Source organism: Mirounga leonina, unplaced genomic scaffold (assembly GCF_011800145.1).
Source record: "Mirounga leonina isolate KUSES-001 unplaced genomic scaffold, KU_Mleo_1.0 Mir_180, whole genome shotgun sequence".
In the NCBI taxonomy this organism is placed as follows: domain Eukaryota; kingdom Metazoa; phylum Chordata; class Mammalia; order Carnivora; family Phocidae; genus Mirounga; species Mirounga leonina.
In genome coordinates this window covers 17780017-17797596 of record NW_023270469.1, presented here as the reverse complement: position 1 = coordinate 17797596, position 17580 = coordinate 17780017, and the positions used below count along the sequence as shown (strand labels likewise).

Genomic DNA, 17580 nt, shown 5'->3' with positions numbered 1-17580 from the left:
TTGCTGTTACTTTGAATGTACCCATGGTGGCTAGTTTCTACCATAAATATCTAAAACTTTAAACAGTCTACCTCTTAGGCAACCAGTGCTTATTTTCATTCCCCTTCTCTCAGCCATTTGGAACATAAGTATTTTCTGAGATCTAGGTTAGTGCTCAATACTTTCCAAGTGGTAGTTGATCCTAAATCCCAGACCCATCTCCTATGAAAAAGGGTCTGTTTTAACATTCTCTTTGAGGCAGTGATTCCAATTCACATACATTTTGTGGCTTGATATTAAATACTTGGGAGAGTCAAGAGCCATAGTGAACTGGGAATGTGTGCTTCCTAAAGGCATTCAAGTTTAAATTTCTTTAAAATGTTGTTCTAGCCAACAAAACACAACTGACCCTCAAAGCCACCAATTTTCCACCCACAAAGTAGAACTAAAAGTAGACCAGTTTTCCAGCTGTGAAGAAGAGCACATAATCCATACTTTTTTTGTTTGTTTTAATCCAGAGAGAAACCTAATTAGGCATTTGGCAAGAAGAAACCCTTAGAGAATCTTAGCAGTCAAAAGAAGTATAATCTGTAGCTTAAAGCTTAGGCAGTTAAAAAACAAAGAGAGAAAAGAAAACTCAAGAGATAGGATCTCACAAAATATAACAACTTGAAATCAGGCAATATCAGAGAAAGGTGACCAAGGTCATTTTATAAAAGTTGATAATTTAAAGACTGACCTTAAGGCACTAAGAAAAATTACGTTCACATACCCTGGGAAGGACGAGTGCAGTGCACTGTAGAAACATTTACTTGCCTTTTTTAAAATTCAGTATGTACTTCATGTATGCTTCAGTTATTTAGAAAATTGCACAGAATGGAATCCTGTTGTCTCGGTGATGATCTAGATACTTTTTTTTTTTAAGGTTTATTTATTTATTTAACAGAGAGACAGCGAGAGAGGCAACACAAGCAGGGGGAGAGGGAGAAGCAGGCTTCCCGCCGAGCAGGGCACCTGATGCGGGGCTCAATCCCAGGACCCTGGGATCATGACCTGAGCCAAAGGCAGACGCTTAACGACTGAGCCAGGCGCCCCTAGATACTTTCTTGGGGAAAGAGCTAATTCATGTTTGTCCTTTAGAAACTTGTCTTCTTTTAATTGTATGCAATATAATTACCTATGTTTGGATTAATTTGCTTTTTATAGTTACATTAGATTTATCAATTTTAACAGTTGTAAGGAAGAAACATATTGAATACAAGTTAAAAGGAGAAAAGTGGATGAAATTAATGTTTTGGAGTCAATATGAAGTTGCAGGCATTGATTAATTTTTCTCTATTGGTTTCTTTACAGTTATTAGAAAATTATTTAGAAATCACACAAATCTAATAAATCTATTTTGTTTTCTAAATAATAGTGGATATTGTTACCACTGCCTCAAACTTTAAAAGCCCAGAGTTTGCTTCTCTTTATTTTTATTGTATAGCTTTAATTTATCATTTATGTGTGGAATATTTTAAACTAATACTTTGTTTCTTCTCAACTCTTTAAAAAAAAAAAAACAGCTCAGCGGTCTGCTCAAGAACTTCCTCATATTGAGAAGTACAGTATCAACAGTTGTTCTGTAAATGGAGGTCATGAAATGGTTGTGACTGGATCTAATTTTCTTCCGGAATCCAAAATCATTTTTCTTGAAAAAGGACAAGGTAAATAAGATTTGAGTTTATTGACCTCAAAATAAGGGGTAGATAGGGTAAAATAAATTATTCAGATGTTTCACTAACATTAATCACAAAATAGTTTTCCTAAAGCTACAGACATCATTTACACAGATTTTTTTTTTTTGTAAGCCATACATTTCTTAAATTTTCATATAAATGTTGAATTCTCATTAAGGATGTCTCAAAAATAGAAGAACCCCCAGTATTTCTACTCCTATGTATACGTATACTCAAGAGAATTGACAATATGTTGCACAGAAACTTAGATACACATACTTATCACCACATTATTCATCATAGCCAAAAAATGGGAACAACCCAAATGATCATCAACTGTTACATGGATAAGCAAACTGGGGTCTATCCATACAATGGGATGTTAATCAGCATAAAAAAGAATAAAGTACTGATTCATAACACAACATGAATGAGCCTTAAAAATGTGCTAGGTGAAAGGAGTCCGTGCACAATGTCCCAAATCAGCAATCCATAAACACAGAAAGTAGATTAGTGGTTGCCCCTATTGGAGGGAGGGGAGTGACTATTAATGCGCACGGGGTTTCTGGAATTAGATAGTGATGGTGGTTGTACAGCTCTGTGAACATACTAAAAATCTCTCAATTTTATACTTTAAATGGGTGAGTTTTATGTATAAATATGTAAATTATATCTTCATTTTTCAGAAATGTAGAAGAATCCTAGGACTATCAGGATGTTTGATTTAGCCCTTCTTGAGCCTATTTAAAACATTTTTCCGGGGCACCTGGGTGGCTCAGTCGGTTGAGCGTCTGCCTTCGGCTCGGGTCGTGATCCCGGGGTCCTGGGATCGAGCCCCGCATCGGGCTCCCTGCTCAGCGGGAAGCCTGCTTCTCCCTCTCCCGCTCCCCCTGCTTGTGTTCCCTCTCTCGCTGTGTCTCTCTCCCTCTGTCAGTTAAATAAAAAAAAAATCTTTAAAAAAATAAATAAATAAATAAAAATAAAACATTTTTCCATTAAGCTCCTGGAGGACAGGGACCACCTCTACAAAAAGTAAAAAACCAGTACCTCCCTCGTCTCACACAGTGTCTCAGGACCCTGCGGGGTGGTGGAGGTGCATGGAAAAACAGAACATTTTCCATCAGTTATTCCTTCTCATTTTTTAAAGCATTTTTAAAATTATGAAATACCTTTTTATAAGAAGAATATAACAGAAACTCATATCTGCTACCCAGTTTAAGAAGTAAGACATTTATCTCTGAAGACCTCTTGAGGCCCCTTCCCAAATGGATCCTACTCCTAAATCGATCAGTGCTTTTCTTTATAGTTTTATGTGTTTTCTCTGGTTTTGAACTACGTATAACCATGCATATATTCTTCTGAAAATTGCTTTTGATAGAGGTCACCGTTAATGTTTTAGGATTGATCCATGTAATAGAAGATCTTTCACTTTCACTTCTACATAGTTTTACTGAATGAACATGCCAGTTTATTATCTGTTTTCTCACTGGACATTTGGGCTGTGTCCAGTTTTTGGCATTACCAAACAGTAGCTAACAGTGCTGCTATGAACATTTTAGTTCTTATCACCTGATGGGCATACATAGTAATGTCATAATTCTTAAATTTTTTTAATCTGGTAGGTGTAAAATGGTATCTTGAACATTGGATTTGAATTTGCCTGACATTTATTGAGGGTGTTATGGGTCATTCATGTATCCTTTTTTATGTAAATATCTGTTGGTGTTTTTTGCCCATTTTTTTCCATTGAGTCAGTTTTCATTTTCTTACTGCCTTATAAGATTGTTTATGTATTCTGGATATCAAAGTGAGTTGGGGAAGTGCCTCACTTTTTCCCACTCCCCAGGTATGTGTCTTATAATTTCACCTTCCTATAAACATGTAGTTGAGCTCATTTCTGAAACCTTCTGGGCTGGGGGCTTTGTGGGACTATTAAATTCTGCTATGATTCTATTCATGGGTATAGGGACCATTTAAGTTCTGTGGATTTTTTTAAAGATTTTATTTATTTATGTGACAGAGAAAGACAGCGAGAGAGGGAACACAAGCAGGGAGAGTGGGAGAGGGAGAAGCAGGCTTCCCGTGGAGCAGGGAGCCTGATGCAGGGCTCGATCCCAGGACCCTGTGACCATGACCTGAGCCGAAGGCAGACACTTAACGACTGAGCCACCCAGGCGCCCCAAGTTTATTTCTTCTTGAGTTATTTTTTGTGATTTATATTTTTCCAGGTTAAAAACAAAAACAAAAACAAAACCCTCAATCTGTTTCTCCTTTACTCTCACATCACATTGTTACCACAATCATAATACTTCTGACTCCAGGTGTGTGGGTTTCCCATATATCAACCAATTCTTTGACATGAACTGGATGTTCTTAATTAAATTCAATTCTGACAGTAACTGGAGTTAGCACAAACCACAGGTTAGGGGCTCAGTCCCATAAGACTGCCTCAAATGCCAGTCGAAAATAGTAGGTGCCCACAACTTCTGTCTGACTTGGCTACAGATCAGAGGTTCCCATGACTTCCGTCTTGGATTTGATCATTTGGTAGAGGAGAACTCAGAGCAACACTTACTTACATTTGCCAGTTTAATATATAGTAGAAGATATCATAAAGGATACAGATGAACATCCAGGTGGAAGAAATACATGGAGTAGGGTATATGGGAAGGTGCAGAGCTTCTGTATCCTCTATGGACATGCCACTCTCCCAGCCACCTCCATGTGTTTGACAACCCAGAAGTTCCCCCAAACTCTGCAGTAATTTAGAATTTTTATGGAGGCTTCACCACACAGTCTTGATTGATTATTCCATTTCTAGCCCCTCTCCCCTCTCTGGAGAATGGAGGTGGGACTGAAAGTTCCAAGCTTCTAATCATGGCTTGGTCTTTTTGGTGACCAGACTCCATCCAGGAGCCTACCAAGAGTCACCTCCTTAGAACAAGAGATAGTCCTATCATGCAGGAAATTCCAAGGGATTTAAGACCTCTGTGTCAGGAACTGGGGTCAAAGACCAAATACAAGAACAAAAGCTATTCCTGGAGTTCTTACCACTTAGGAAATTGTAAGAATTTTAGGAGCTCTGGGATGCCTGGCTTGCTTAGCTGGTTAAGCATCTGCCTTTGGCTCAGGCCATGATCCCAGAGTCCTGGGATCTAGTCCCACATCGGGCTCCCTGCTCAGCGGGGGACCTGCTTCTCCCTCTGCCTGCTGCTCCCTCTGCTTGTGAGCGTGCGTGCTCTCTCTCTGACAAATAAATAAATAAAATCGTTAAAAGAATATATTAAAGAATTTTAGGAGCTTTATTCCAGGAACCAGAGGCAAAGACCAATATATATTTCCCTATTATTTCACACAAGGATTTTAATTATTTCACTCAAGTTTTCAAATTTGTTGACATTAATTTGGTTATGATACTATATTTCTGCATCTGGAATTATATCCCTTTTAAAAAATGTATTCCTGCTATTATTTGTGCCAACTCTGATTTTTTCGTCAGTGTTTCCAGAGTACTTTGATTTTATTGATCCTGTCAGTTTCTGTATTCCCTGGTTTCTGTCTTTTTTTTTTTCTTTTCATTTTTTGGGGGCTTAATATGTTTCTTTTTCTTAATTTAAATGGTAATCTCATTCATTTTTCATGCTTTCATCTTTTTAAAACTTAAGTATTTAAAAAGGCTATACATTATCTTCACTGCCTCTTATGATTTCAGTACCTTTTTCCACTGAATACTTTTTCTTGGAGTTTAAATAAGTTTAAATTTTTTCATACTAAACCATTCTCTTTCCCTTGACTCTGTCATCCTCACAAACTATCATTTTATTTCTTTTTTTTTTTTTAAAGATTTTATTTATTTATTTGAGAGAATGAGAGAGAGCAAGCACATGAGAGGGAGGAGGGTCAGAGGGAGAAGCAGAGTCCCCGCAGAGCAGGGAGCCCAATGCGGGACTTGATCCAGGGACTCCAGGATCATGACCTGAGCCGAAGGCAGTCGCTCAACCAACTGAGCCACCCAGGCGCCCACTATCATTTTATTTCTTTCATTTATCATCCAACCTCTCAAAAAAGTAATGTCATCTGCCTTCATTTCCTTACCTGCTACTTACTCTTCTATCTTCTGTATTGAAACATAACCTAAAACTTTGACAGTCAGCTACCCACTCTCCTCCTTGATAGTCTTTTTTTTCTTGGCCTTTCTGTGATTGTACTTACCTGGTTCTTGGCACGTTTTTAACTATCCCCACTCATCTTTCCTTATCAGTTTTTCTGGCCCTTAAATATAGATGTTTCCCAAGGTTCTCTGGTTCAGCTTTCTTTTCATTATATTCCTTCATTGTAGAAAATTTCATCAACCATCATATCTCTATCTATAGCCACATTATTTCTTTTAAACTTCTAACATGTGCTTTAAAGTACCCACCGAATATTGAGTAAATGGCCCACTGATACTTAAAATATAAAAAAATGTCAGACTTAACAAATCAGTTCATCTCAGTGAGTCTCCTAACTTGATTAATAATGTTATGTCTTCCTATTCTTAGGCCGGAAACCATATTTTTCCATGTGTGATTTCCCTTTAAAATTCACTTCCTTCCAGCTCCTTTGATCCTGACCAATACCTGCCTGTCTTCAAGAAGTATCAGTTCTGTTTCACAATTTATTAATTCATCAATTATTTATGAAGCAACTGTTACATGACAGACATTAGTCTAGGCATTGGGAATATAATAGTGAATAAAATCTTCAGGTTGCTTGCTTTGACGGTCTACCTTCTATTGGGGAAGCAGACAATAAACATAAGTATAAGGAAGAGATAGTATCTCAGAGCTACCCCTTTCCATTATAAAAATTCATTTGTGCCTGAATATAATAAATATGCATGTATGTATGTAAGGCAGTTTCATTATAGAATTCATTTAACTCAGAACTTTATTTTTGAGTGCTTTTGTTTTAAATTGAATCATGTTAAATGGTAGCAGTTACTGGTTTCAGATGAAATTGCAGGTGTGAATATGTAACTCCCATTCTGAAAGCACCATCAGTAGTCCCTTCATATTTTAGGCCCCTTCACATGGCATTTAGGTCACAATCTATTGCCTTTCTTTCCAGCCTCATTTCTTATTGCTCCCTGCCTCATACTTTATATCCCACCAACACAACTGCTTATGGTTCCCTGTATCGTGTAGTTTCTTGCCATCTAGGCTTTGCTCATGCCCTCTCTTCTGCCTAGACCTCCCCCCCCCCCCCCGCATCACTTGAGTTCTACCTGATTTTTAAGCCTCAGTTCAAGAACGCAGGAAAAAAACCGTCTTTGTCTTATACCCTTACACCAAGGCTAGGGTAAGGACCCTGACTTCTGTTCTCTTGGCACATCCAGAGTGCACCTTTACTGGTTACTGTAACCACCACATTTTATTGTAACGAACTGTTTGTATTTGTCTTTCATCCACAGACTGAAGGTAAGAATATCCTATCGTCATTATCTCAGTAACCCAAAGTGCCTGGCACGTCAGGACCCAGCAGATGATTGTTGAACTGAGCTGTATTTCTGTGTAGGCATAGCATTTGTCTGTAGTGTCTCTTGTGCCCAAGGGTAGCCATTATCTAGTTACTGGACTGGAAAATGATAGTCACAATTTAGAAGGTGTTTGAGCCTTTTCTTTTTTTTTTTTTTAAGATTTAATTTATTTATTTGACAGAGAGAGTGATAGCGAGAACAGGAACACAAGTAGGGGGAGTGGGAGACGGAGAATCAGGCTTCCCGCTGAGCAGGGAGCCTGATGTGGGGCTCGATCCCAGAACCTGGGATCATGACCTGAGCCGAAGGCAGACGCTTAACGACTGAGCCACCCAGGTGCCCCTGAGCCTTTTCTGATACCCTCACAGACCAGATGAAGAAGTCATGCTAACTCTGAAGATACTTGTATGGATTAGTCAATGGGCAAATGCCCGTGACTTAAAAAAGAATGCTTTAGACTGCACGTCAGACTGGAGTGAGAGCTTTAGTAGCAGTTGGGGTTCTCCCCAGGGGAACAATTCACTTGAGATGAAGAGACAGAAAATGTGCTGGCCAGATCTTTCGGTGACACAAATCTGGAAAGCCTAGCAAATATATTCAGAGACCATCAGTGTCTAAAAAGATCTTGGCGGGGCACCGGGGTGGCTCAGTCGGTTAAGCGTCTGCCTTCGGCTCAGGTCATGATCCCAGGGTCCTGGGATCCAGCCCCTCATCAGGCTCCCTGCTCAACGGGAAGCCTGCTTCTCCCTCTCCCACTCCCCCTGCTTGTGTTCCCTCTCTTGCCGTGTCTCTCTCTGTCAAATAAATAAAATCTTTAAAAAAATAAATAAAGTTTTGGGAAAAAAATAAATAAAAAGATCTTGGCAAGCCAAGCAATCTAAGTCTAGTAGGGAGAAATTAACCTAATAAGGGTTGCAGGGGAAAAACACGTAAGTAGGAGTTTGAACTTAATGGTAGGAAATGTAGTGGACTGAGGGAAACTTGCTGACTGCACACTAAGTGTAAGTCAGTATGGTGCAGTTGCCCCAGAAAACTTCTAACAGACGCAGCACCTTCACATAAGGTGGCAAGAGCCTAGTCATTCTCTACCATGCTGGGTCATTTCCCACTTGGATTATTCAGTTCTGGGCTCGGTACATTTGGAGGGGGATGGTCACACTGGAGGAATGTTCAAAGAAGAATGGGCAGGAAGGCTAAAATACTGTGTAGGAGTTAGATGCAGAACTGGGGTTGCTAGCCAACAGAAGAGGAGACACATGCAAATATAGCTGTTTTTAAACATTTGGAATACTGTCTTGTAGAGAACCATTCAAGATTTTTTGGATAGGTGGGCTGCAAGGAGTAGTTCTTAAACCAGTGATGGGATATTATAAGGAGGCAGATTTCATTTATCATGAAGAGCTTTCCAGCAGCAATGACTGTCCAGAGATAAAATGGGTTACTTGGTGAGGGAGTGAGTTTCCCATTACCTAAGGTATACAAGCAGAAATTGGTTACCCCTTGGTGGAGGTGCTCTCAGAGGATTTTTCAAACGTCACTTGATAGAGTAAACTGTGGGGCCTGCTAACTCAGGTAGCCCAAGATCTTTCTCCCCGTTTTTTCTCATGGGTACATATTTTATTTTCATAATGGAAGTCATTGAGAAAAAGAATCCCTTTGCCAATAAGCTTGTGATACTAAATGCATTAGATTTTGTTTATATACTTTCTGACTTGAATTACTTTTAACTGTAAATTGTTTCTTTCAATAGATGGACGACCTCAGTGGGAGGTAGAAGGGAAAATAATCAGGGAAAAATGTCAAGGGGTAAGAAATGTACTTTATTTCTTTTGACATACTTAAGAAGCATGATAAGAAAATGGGATAACGCTACTTTATATTATAGATGAGTCTTTTATCTATTGAGTGAAAGAAAAGTAAATTCGAATTTTTAGAAGTTTGGACATGAGATAGGTACTTTCCTGACACTAAAATTAAATTTAGGATAGATAAACAATTGGTGTCTTTCCCTTTTATTAGAAGGTTCTTACTAATGTTATTAATTTATTTCTCTGAATTCAGTGAAAAAATCAAATAAATTCAGTAAAGAACATATAAAATGGGGAGAACAAGCCCTCATGGGTTTGTGTATTTAGCATGATATTTGCATCTTTTCAGCATTAAACCTTCAGGATTCACCACTGAATGCTGTGGTCCCTTCATCCTGGTTGGAATGGTGACAGAATCTTCTGTGGGGTAGAGAATAACACTGCACAGTGCTCTCCAGAGACCTGGAGAAATTCGATTAAGGGTTGCAATTGGTTTGGGGCTAACAGTTTTCACTCTGCTTGTGTAAAATTATTTTTTATGTGGGGAAAGATTTTGTATATTGCCAGTTTAGAACATTTTGAATATGAAACTTAAGATAAGAAATCTAAACTATTAAAAAGAAGAAATCTAAACTATAAACTATAAAGAAATATTAAACCTGATTGAAAAGCAGAACAGACTTCCACTTAAGATCAGTAGTAACATGTAATATTCAGTAGTGCAGAGTATCTCACTACATAGTATATAAGACTGTTTTTATTTCTGCTACAACTAGAAACCCAGTTGGATGACTAAAAGGTAATTTCTCCGTTAGTGGTTTACTTTAAAGAGTTTATCTCTGTTGAGACTAGGGTTTCATAGAGTAAATCTCCAGATGACTTACATGACCAGTTGATGTGCATAATGATCTATGATGGGAGAGACTGGGTAGTTAAGACTCATGAGTTGTGCTGAGTTTAGCAGGTGCATTTCATTTTTAGTTCTGAGTGTAACACAATCTTGCTTTCCATGCTCCTTAGGCTCACATTGTCCTTGAAGTTCCTCCATATCATAACCCAGCAGTTACAGCTGCGGTGCAGGTGCACTTTTATCTTTGCAATGGCAAGAGGAAAAAAAGCCAGTCTCAACGTTTTACTTACACACCAGGTATGGGAAGTTGTGATGGTTTACTATAGAGCTTGCTTTCATAATGAATAAAAAGTTATTCAGTGAAACCTATATGGGAATGTTTAAGGTAGAGTGCTTATAATCAATAAAAATCCCAACATATGCCAATCTGTCAAGTTTGCCGTTAGATATTAGATGTGATGTTGGGGCGCCTCAGTGGCTCAGTTCGTTAAGCGACTGTCTTCGGCTCAGGTCATGATCTTGGGGTCCTGGGATCGAGCCCCGCATCGGGCTCCCTGCTCGGCGGGGAGTCTGCTTCTCCCTCTCCCGCTCCCCCTGCTTGTGTTCCCTCTCTCGCTGTGTCTTTCTCTGTCAAATAAATAATCTTTAAAAAATAAATAAATATTAGATGTGATATTAGCTGTTATTTTATAGTTACTGATTATAAGGAAATTAGAAGATTGAGTGTAGATTTTAGGTCTGTTTTTCAGTAGCTACCGGAAATCACCAGCAGTACAGTAAGAGCAGGTGTTTGTGAACATGTGTGACTCCCCCTTGCGTCCTTAGCACTGCAAAAAGGTAGTGTGTTCATCTCAAACATTTCCAATCAGATGAAAAATCTCCCATTAGATTTTCATTTGGCAAGTAGTGACTGTAGCATACTATGGGCTGTGGGGGGTATAAAGTTGTTGCCAGAGTTTCTGGTTGTATAGATGCACCCTAACAAAGCTTCCATACTGCTTTCTGCAGTAGTTCAAATGCTGTAACTTTCCAGGTTTGGTTGTGACACATAAATATTAGATACAGTAACCATGCTGATGTTTACATACTTAGAGAACAAATCTTTATAGAGGCCCTGTCTTGTTTTAGGCACTGTTATTAGTCACCAGAGCATACGATAATAAAAAATCATAGTGAACTTTACTCTTCAAAACTTACTCTTGCAAAAACTTTTATTTTTCTTTAAGATTTATTCATTTATTTTAGAGAGAGAGAATCTCAGACTCCCCACTGAGCTCAGAGTTTGACACAGGGCTCGATCCTACAACCCTGAGATCATGACTTGAACCAAAATCAAGAGTTGAATGCCCAATTGACTAAGCCACCCAGGCCCTCCCTCTTGCAAAAACTTTTAAATGGTTTATAGTAAATGAAAAAAATAAACACTTAAATTTGAAAGGGTACTGGTTATTAATGATCATTCATTTGTCATTCATATTCTTTAAAGCCTGACTATATTTCCAATTTTAGCCTCTAAAGGCCATTTTTATTCCCAAATCTGAAAATTAATATTACTTGATCATGTTAATACATTACTTGGTAATAAAATATTTCAGATCATTCTCAAATAGAATACAAACATTCTGAAAGATTTTGGTTAGCCATTTCAATATTAATTCAGTAGGTATTTGAGGGTGCTTACCAAGTGGGTGAAACCTATCTCAGTTCCTTTATCATGGAACTTATAATCTAGTGGGACAAACAGAAGCTAATGAATCACTAAATAAATTAGTTACAAATTTGTAATTAGAAACTGCAGTACGGACTCTGAAGGAGAGGGACACAATGCTATAGGTGAAAATAACAGAGGGACCCTTGCCTAGGCTAACTGGTTGAGAAAAGACTTTTATGGGAAAGTAATACTTGATAACTGGAAAATAATAATAGTTTGTGGACATGTATATATATCTAGTGTGTGTGTGTGTGTGTATACGTACATACATACATGCATGCATATGGTGTTCTAAGCCCTTTCTGTATTTATTCTTTTGATCCTCATAATAGACCTATGAGATAGGTTATTATCTTGTTTTACAGATGAAGAAACTGAGTAGCTACGTAATATGCCCAGGGTCTCACAGCACTTAAATCTTAGAGCCAAACATCATGCATAGGCAGTCTGGTTCCAGAGTCTGGGCACCTGTTATGCTAGAGTACATCTCCATTTTGTTCATTGATTTAGCACTGTTATATAGAGCATTTAGTGTGTGCCAGGTGCTATTCTAAGCAGTTTATACAAAATAACTAATTTATCCTCTCATAATCCTGTAAAATAGGTAATACTGCTCTTTCCATTTTGCAAACGAGTGAACCAGGTCACACAGCTAATAACTGGCAGAGGTGAGATTTGAATCCAGGCAGTCTGGCTGTAGCGTCTATACAGTTAATAACTGTCTTAGATAAAGTGAGGGAGAACGTTCCAGATAAAGACAGCAGCATATGCAAAGGTCTTGTGGTTGGTTGGATAATGCAATATTAAAAGAGCCTCAGTTGGTTAAGTGTCTGACTCTTGATTTCAGCTCAGGTCATGATCTCAGGGTCATGGGATTGAGCCCTGCTTCGGACTCTGTGCTCAGTGTGGAGTCTGCTTGTCCTTCTCCTTCTGCTCTTCCCCCTGTTTTCTTATTCCTTGTCAGATAGATAGATATTATGATAAATAAAATCTTAAAAAAAAAAAGAGGGGTGCCTTGGTGGCTCAGTCAGTTAAGCGTCCGACTCTTGGATTTTGGCCAGGTCATGATCTCGGGGTTTTGAGATCGAACCCTGCATTGGGCTCAATGTTGGGTGTGGAGCCTGCTTAAGATTCTTTCTCTCCCTCTCCCCCCTTCTATCCTCTCTTTAAAAAAAAAAAAAGTTGTAAGAAATGAGCTTTAACAGAGAGGTGACATGATCAAATTTGTATTTCAAAAACCATTTTCAGGGCGCCTGGCTGGCTCAGTCAGTAGAGCTGCGACTCTTGATCTTGGGGTTGTGAGTTCTGTCCTCACGTTGGGCATGGAGCCTACTTTAAAAATCCTTTTCCCTGTAACATATGCATGTATCAGATTAACTTGTTATACACCTTAAATTTTTCACAATGTTATGTGTCAAATATATTCAACTAAAAGAAAGTTTAAAATAAAAATCATTTTCCCCGTATTTCTTCTTATAAGGTGTCAATGACCAGTTTAGTCTTTCCTCAAATTATTGTGGAAAGTGAGATTTATATGGCAGAGGCCCAAAAAAGTTAAAAAAGTGATTCAGAATAGAGGAGACCGCATTAATGAAAATAAAGAATATCAGGTTTCTGAAAAAGGTGGGAAGGATTAAAATTTAAAATGTAAAAGTTGGAATGGGCCTTAGGTGGGAGAAGGAACAGGAAGGGGAAGGTAAGGATGAACAAGATGGATGTATATTAGGCAGGTTTGTACATTTAGTAGTGAAGAGTTTAGGGAGTTTCCATATGATAGCATCAACTTTTTTTCTTTAAGGAATAAGATGGAATCTTCTGTTGGAAGCAGAGGGGAGTGTGGGTGATTTGGCAGTTTGAAGAATGTGGACAAGTTTGAAACAGTTGTTGTAAAGAAAGGGGAGAGTAAGTTACCACAGAAACATAATAGGATTCTAGGCATGATGAAAGGGCACCTTTGATGTTGATATTCATGAATTTATAAATACTAATTCGCCCTGCTGTGTAACTTTCTTAAACAGCACTCAGATTCTTTAGGGTAGGTGGTAAAATAACAGATAGTAGGGTTCCTCCAGGGTGATAAAGACATACAGTCCAAGAATGTTATCAAATGCTGTGAAGATGGGAGACTGTAGAATCTAACCTGAATAAGAAGGGAGAGAGGACTTCTGGGATTGTTTAAAAATAAAAAAACAACAGAAGAGGGTCAGCAGATTAGAAGTTTTCATTGTTACCATCATAGCAGTAGTAATTGAACAGGCAAAGAGATAATATAAAATGCCTTTACATTATCAGCTCAGGAGTTGGGAGGACCCTAGGCAAAACCCTGGAGGGCGTTATATATGAGAATGGAAATCAGTGGGTCCCCAGAGTGCAGAAAGAGTACTGGATTGGACTACCAACTGTCTTCACTGGCCTTATGACTGACAGTATACAAATCAGGTGGCACACACAGAAGAATAGGTTCAAGAAGTGTTTGGGGGAGCCTGGGTGGCTAGTCAGTTAAGTGTCCCTCTCATGGTTTTGGGTCAGGTCATGATCTCAGGATTGTGGGATTGAGCCCAAATCAGACTCTGTGATCACTGTGGAGTCAGCTAAAGATTCTCTCCCTCCCCCTCCCCTTCTCCCCCTCTGTCCCTCCCCCCACTTGTGCTGTCTCTCTCTCTCTCTCTCTCAAATAAATAAATAGAATATATATTTTTTAAAGTGGGCAGTCCTTGTTGTGGTTGATTACTGTCTTTTCTCTGTAGCATTTGGCTTTTTTCATTTTTTTCTAAAATGAAATTTTGAATAAAATTTTTATAAAAGCAAATACATTACTGCGAATTTATTTTTTAAAAAAGACAAGTTGAGGGGCGCCTGGGTGCCTCATTTGGTTAGGCATCTGACTCTTGGTTTCTGCTCAGGTCATGATCTCAGGGTCCTGGGATCAAGACCTGCGTCACTTCTGCACTCAGCACAGAATCTGCTTGTCCCTCTCCCTCTGCACCTCCCCTGCTCACGCGTGTTCTCTCTCTCAAATAAATAAAATCTTTAAGGGAAGAAAAGGGGGAAAAAAAGACAAGTTGAAAAAATATTTTCAAACACCCTAATTGTCTTCTGCTCTGAAACTGTCATTCTATCCTTCTGGATCCTTTTGATCCATTTATAGCGCAACATTTTAAAATAAAAATGAGACCAAAATATATATATTATACTAATTTTGTGGCCTCAGCATTTTTATTTTTCTTCTTGAGCAGATAAAGTGTTACAGAATTTCAATAGCTTCTAGTATTCTAGTATGTGATACTTAGAGTTATGTTTGTCTTAATTGGTATGAATTATTTATATTAAAGATTTTCACCTTTTATTTGTTGTGGCAATTCTTTTTTAAGTTTTGCTTATAAAATTTTTAGATATTCAGCGGTGCCTGGGTGGCTCAGTCAGTTAAGTGTCTGCCTTTGGCTCAGGTCATGATCCCAGGGTCCTGGGATAAAGCGGGATTGAACCCTGTTTTGGGCTCCCTGCTGAGCAGGGAGCCTGCTTCTTCCTCTCCCTCTGCCCCTCCCTGCCACATTGTGCTCTCTCTATCTCAAATAGAGATAGAAAATAAAATCTTTTTTAAAAAATTAAAAAATAAAAATTTTAGATATTCATAAGTTGCTTGTTTTTGATTTGTTAACCCCCTAGCAATAGGAACCTGACCAATATCAATATCCAATGAGAGAATAATCAGTTGCAAATGGCTGTTTTGAGTTTTTTGTTTTGTTTTAATTTTTATTAGTGAAGTATAGTTGACATACAATGATATGTTAGTTTCAGGTGTAATAACTTTTTTTTAGAATTGGAGATTGTATTTAGCGTAGTTTGTCCCATAGTCAGTTTACTTTATGAATTGAAGACCATTCCCGGTATATGTGTATGATTTACAAATTACCCTTATCACAGAGCCCTTCCCTAGTGGTGCTGCCTGAATTTCTGCCCAGCCTCTAGCTTCAAAACTTCGGATGTGGGAGCCCTCTCTTCCATCCCAGTATCCCTGAAGCTTTTGGGGGACTATACCTCCCTCTGAAGCCTAGCAATAGTATTTTGTACTGGAGGTACCATCTGAGCTCTGGCTTTGGAATAGTGGGGCTTTGGGGGACAACATTAGAGCCAAACTTTCATGTATAATAATTTTATCTATGGGAAAGTATATTCTATGCTCTAAGTAGTTCACTGGACAGACTTTTGGATTATGGTTCTCCGTTCTCCAGCTGGGAGAGAAAGCCTGCCTAACAGTCAGGAGATCCGGTTTCAGTTCTGCCACAGACTATACCCACTGATTAATCTATATAAAATGTGAGGATATAAATCTTAAAAAAAAACAAAGAACAGGGGACCCTGGTGGCTCAACCGGTTAAGCGTCTGCCTTTGACTTGGGTCATGATCTCAGGGTCCTGGGATCGAGCCCCGTGTCAGGCTCCCTGCTCAGCGGGTGTCTGCTTCTCCCTCTCCATCTGCTCTTCCACCCCTGCTCGTTCTCTCTCTGTCTCAAATAAATAAATAAAAATCTTTTTTTTAAAAAAAGGATATAAGTCTAAGGCAATGCTTTTCAGGTTAAATTGTTTTACTTTTCAAATAAAATCTTAGGCAAAAAGCCAATATATAAAAAGGATGAAATCTAGCTTGGGTATTCTGGTTATACTGGAAGAGGGATCCAGAGAGCTTCTACTCTTTGGATGCCCTTTGCTCTCTTCTAAGAGTTTTGTAGTTTTGCTCTTATGTTTAGGTCTTTGATCCACTTGAGTTAATTTTTGTATATGATTTTCAGATAAGGTTCCATCTTCATTATTTTGAATGTGATATCCAGTTGTCTCAGTACTGTTGTTGAAGAGACTGTTCTTTCCCCCGATGAATGGTCTTGGCACCCTTATTTGAAGAGCAATTGACTATATATTAGAGGGTTTGTTTTTGGTCTCTCTATTCCATTGGTCTGATGTCTGTCCTTAGGCCAGTATCACATGGTTTTAATTGCTGTAGTTTTGTAGTAAGTTTTGAAATTACAAAGTGCAAGTCCTCTGTCTTTGTACTTTTTCAAGATTGTTTTGAGTATTTGGGGTCCCTTAGGAGTCTATAGAAATTTTAGGATGGGTCTATTTCTGCAAAAAAACATTGCTGGGATTTTGGGGTTGAATCTGAAAATTGTTTGGGGAAGTGTTGTGTTCTTAACAGTTAATTAAGTCATCCAATCCATGAACCTGGGATATCTTCCCATGTATTTAGGTCTTCTTTCATTTCTTTAGCAGTGTTTTGTGCTTTTCAGTTTGTAAGTCTTGCCTACCTTGGCCAAATTTGTTCTTTAGGGAACAGATTTATTTTTTGATGCTATTATAAATGAAATTGTTTTCTTTTTTTGGCAGACTCAGTTATTTTTTATTGTTTTAATTTAAATTCAATTAACATATAATATAGTATTGGTTTCAGAGGTAGAGGTCAGTCATTCATCAGTCTTATATAATACCCAGTGCTCATTACATCACGTGTCCTCCTTAATGTCCATCACCCAGTTACCCCATACCCCTACCCCCCTCCTTTCCAGCAACCCTCAGTTTGTTCACTATGATTAAGAGACTCTTATGGTTTGTTTCCCGCTCTGATTTCATCCTGTTTTATTTTTTCCTCTCTTCCCCTATGATCCTGTGTTTTGTTTCTTAAATTCCACGTATGAGTGAGATCATATAATTATCTTTCTCTGATTGACTTAGGAAATTTTCTTAATTTCCTTTTCAGATGGTATATTGCTTGTTTATAGAAATACAACTGGTTTCTACATGTTGATTTTGTGTCCTGCAACTTTGTTGAATGTGTTTTTGTTAGCTCTATCAAGTTTTTTGTGCATTCCAGTACTTTTTTTGATCCCTCATTATTCCTCTTGTAATATTTATCTGATGTTGGTTGAGGATCAGATGAGGTACACGTGAAGACCATTGTAAACTAGAAGCTCTATGAATATTAAATTCGATTAGATCCGTGGTGTA

At 38.3% G+C, this 17580-nt stretch overlaps 1 protein-coding gene across 3 annotated transcripts in view; it reads left to right on the top strand.

The window, feature by feature from the left end:
• Positions 1 to 17580, top strand: part of NFATC3 (nuclear factor of activated T cells 3) — a 119152-nt gene that overhangs the window by 72186 nt on the left and 29386 nt on the right. For all 3 annotated transcript variants that reach the window (XM_035024925.1, XM_035024926.1, XM_035024927.1), the window contains exons 6-8: positions 1545 to 1685; positions 8966 to 9021; positions 10044 to 10170. In XM_035024925.1, coding sequence (XP_034880816.1) covers positions 1545 to 1685; positions 8966 to 9021; positions 10044 to 10170 — 324 coding nt within the window. The remainder of the gene's footprint in view (positions 1 to 1544; positions 1686 to 8965; positions 9022 to 10043; positions 10171 to 17580) is intronic.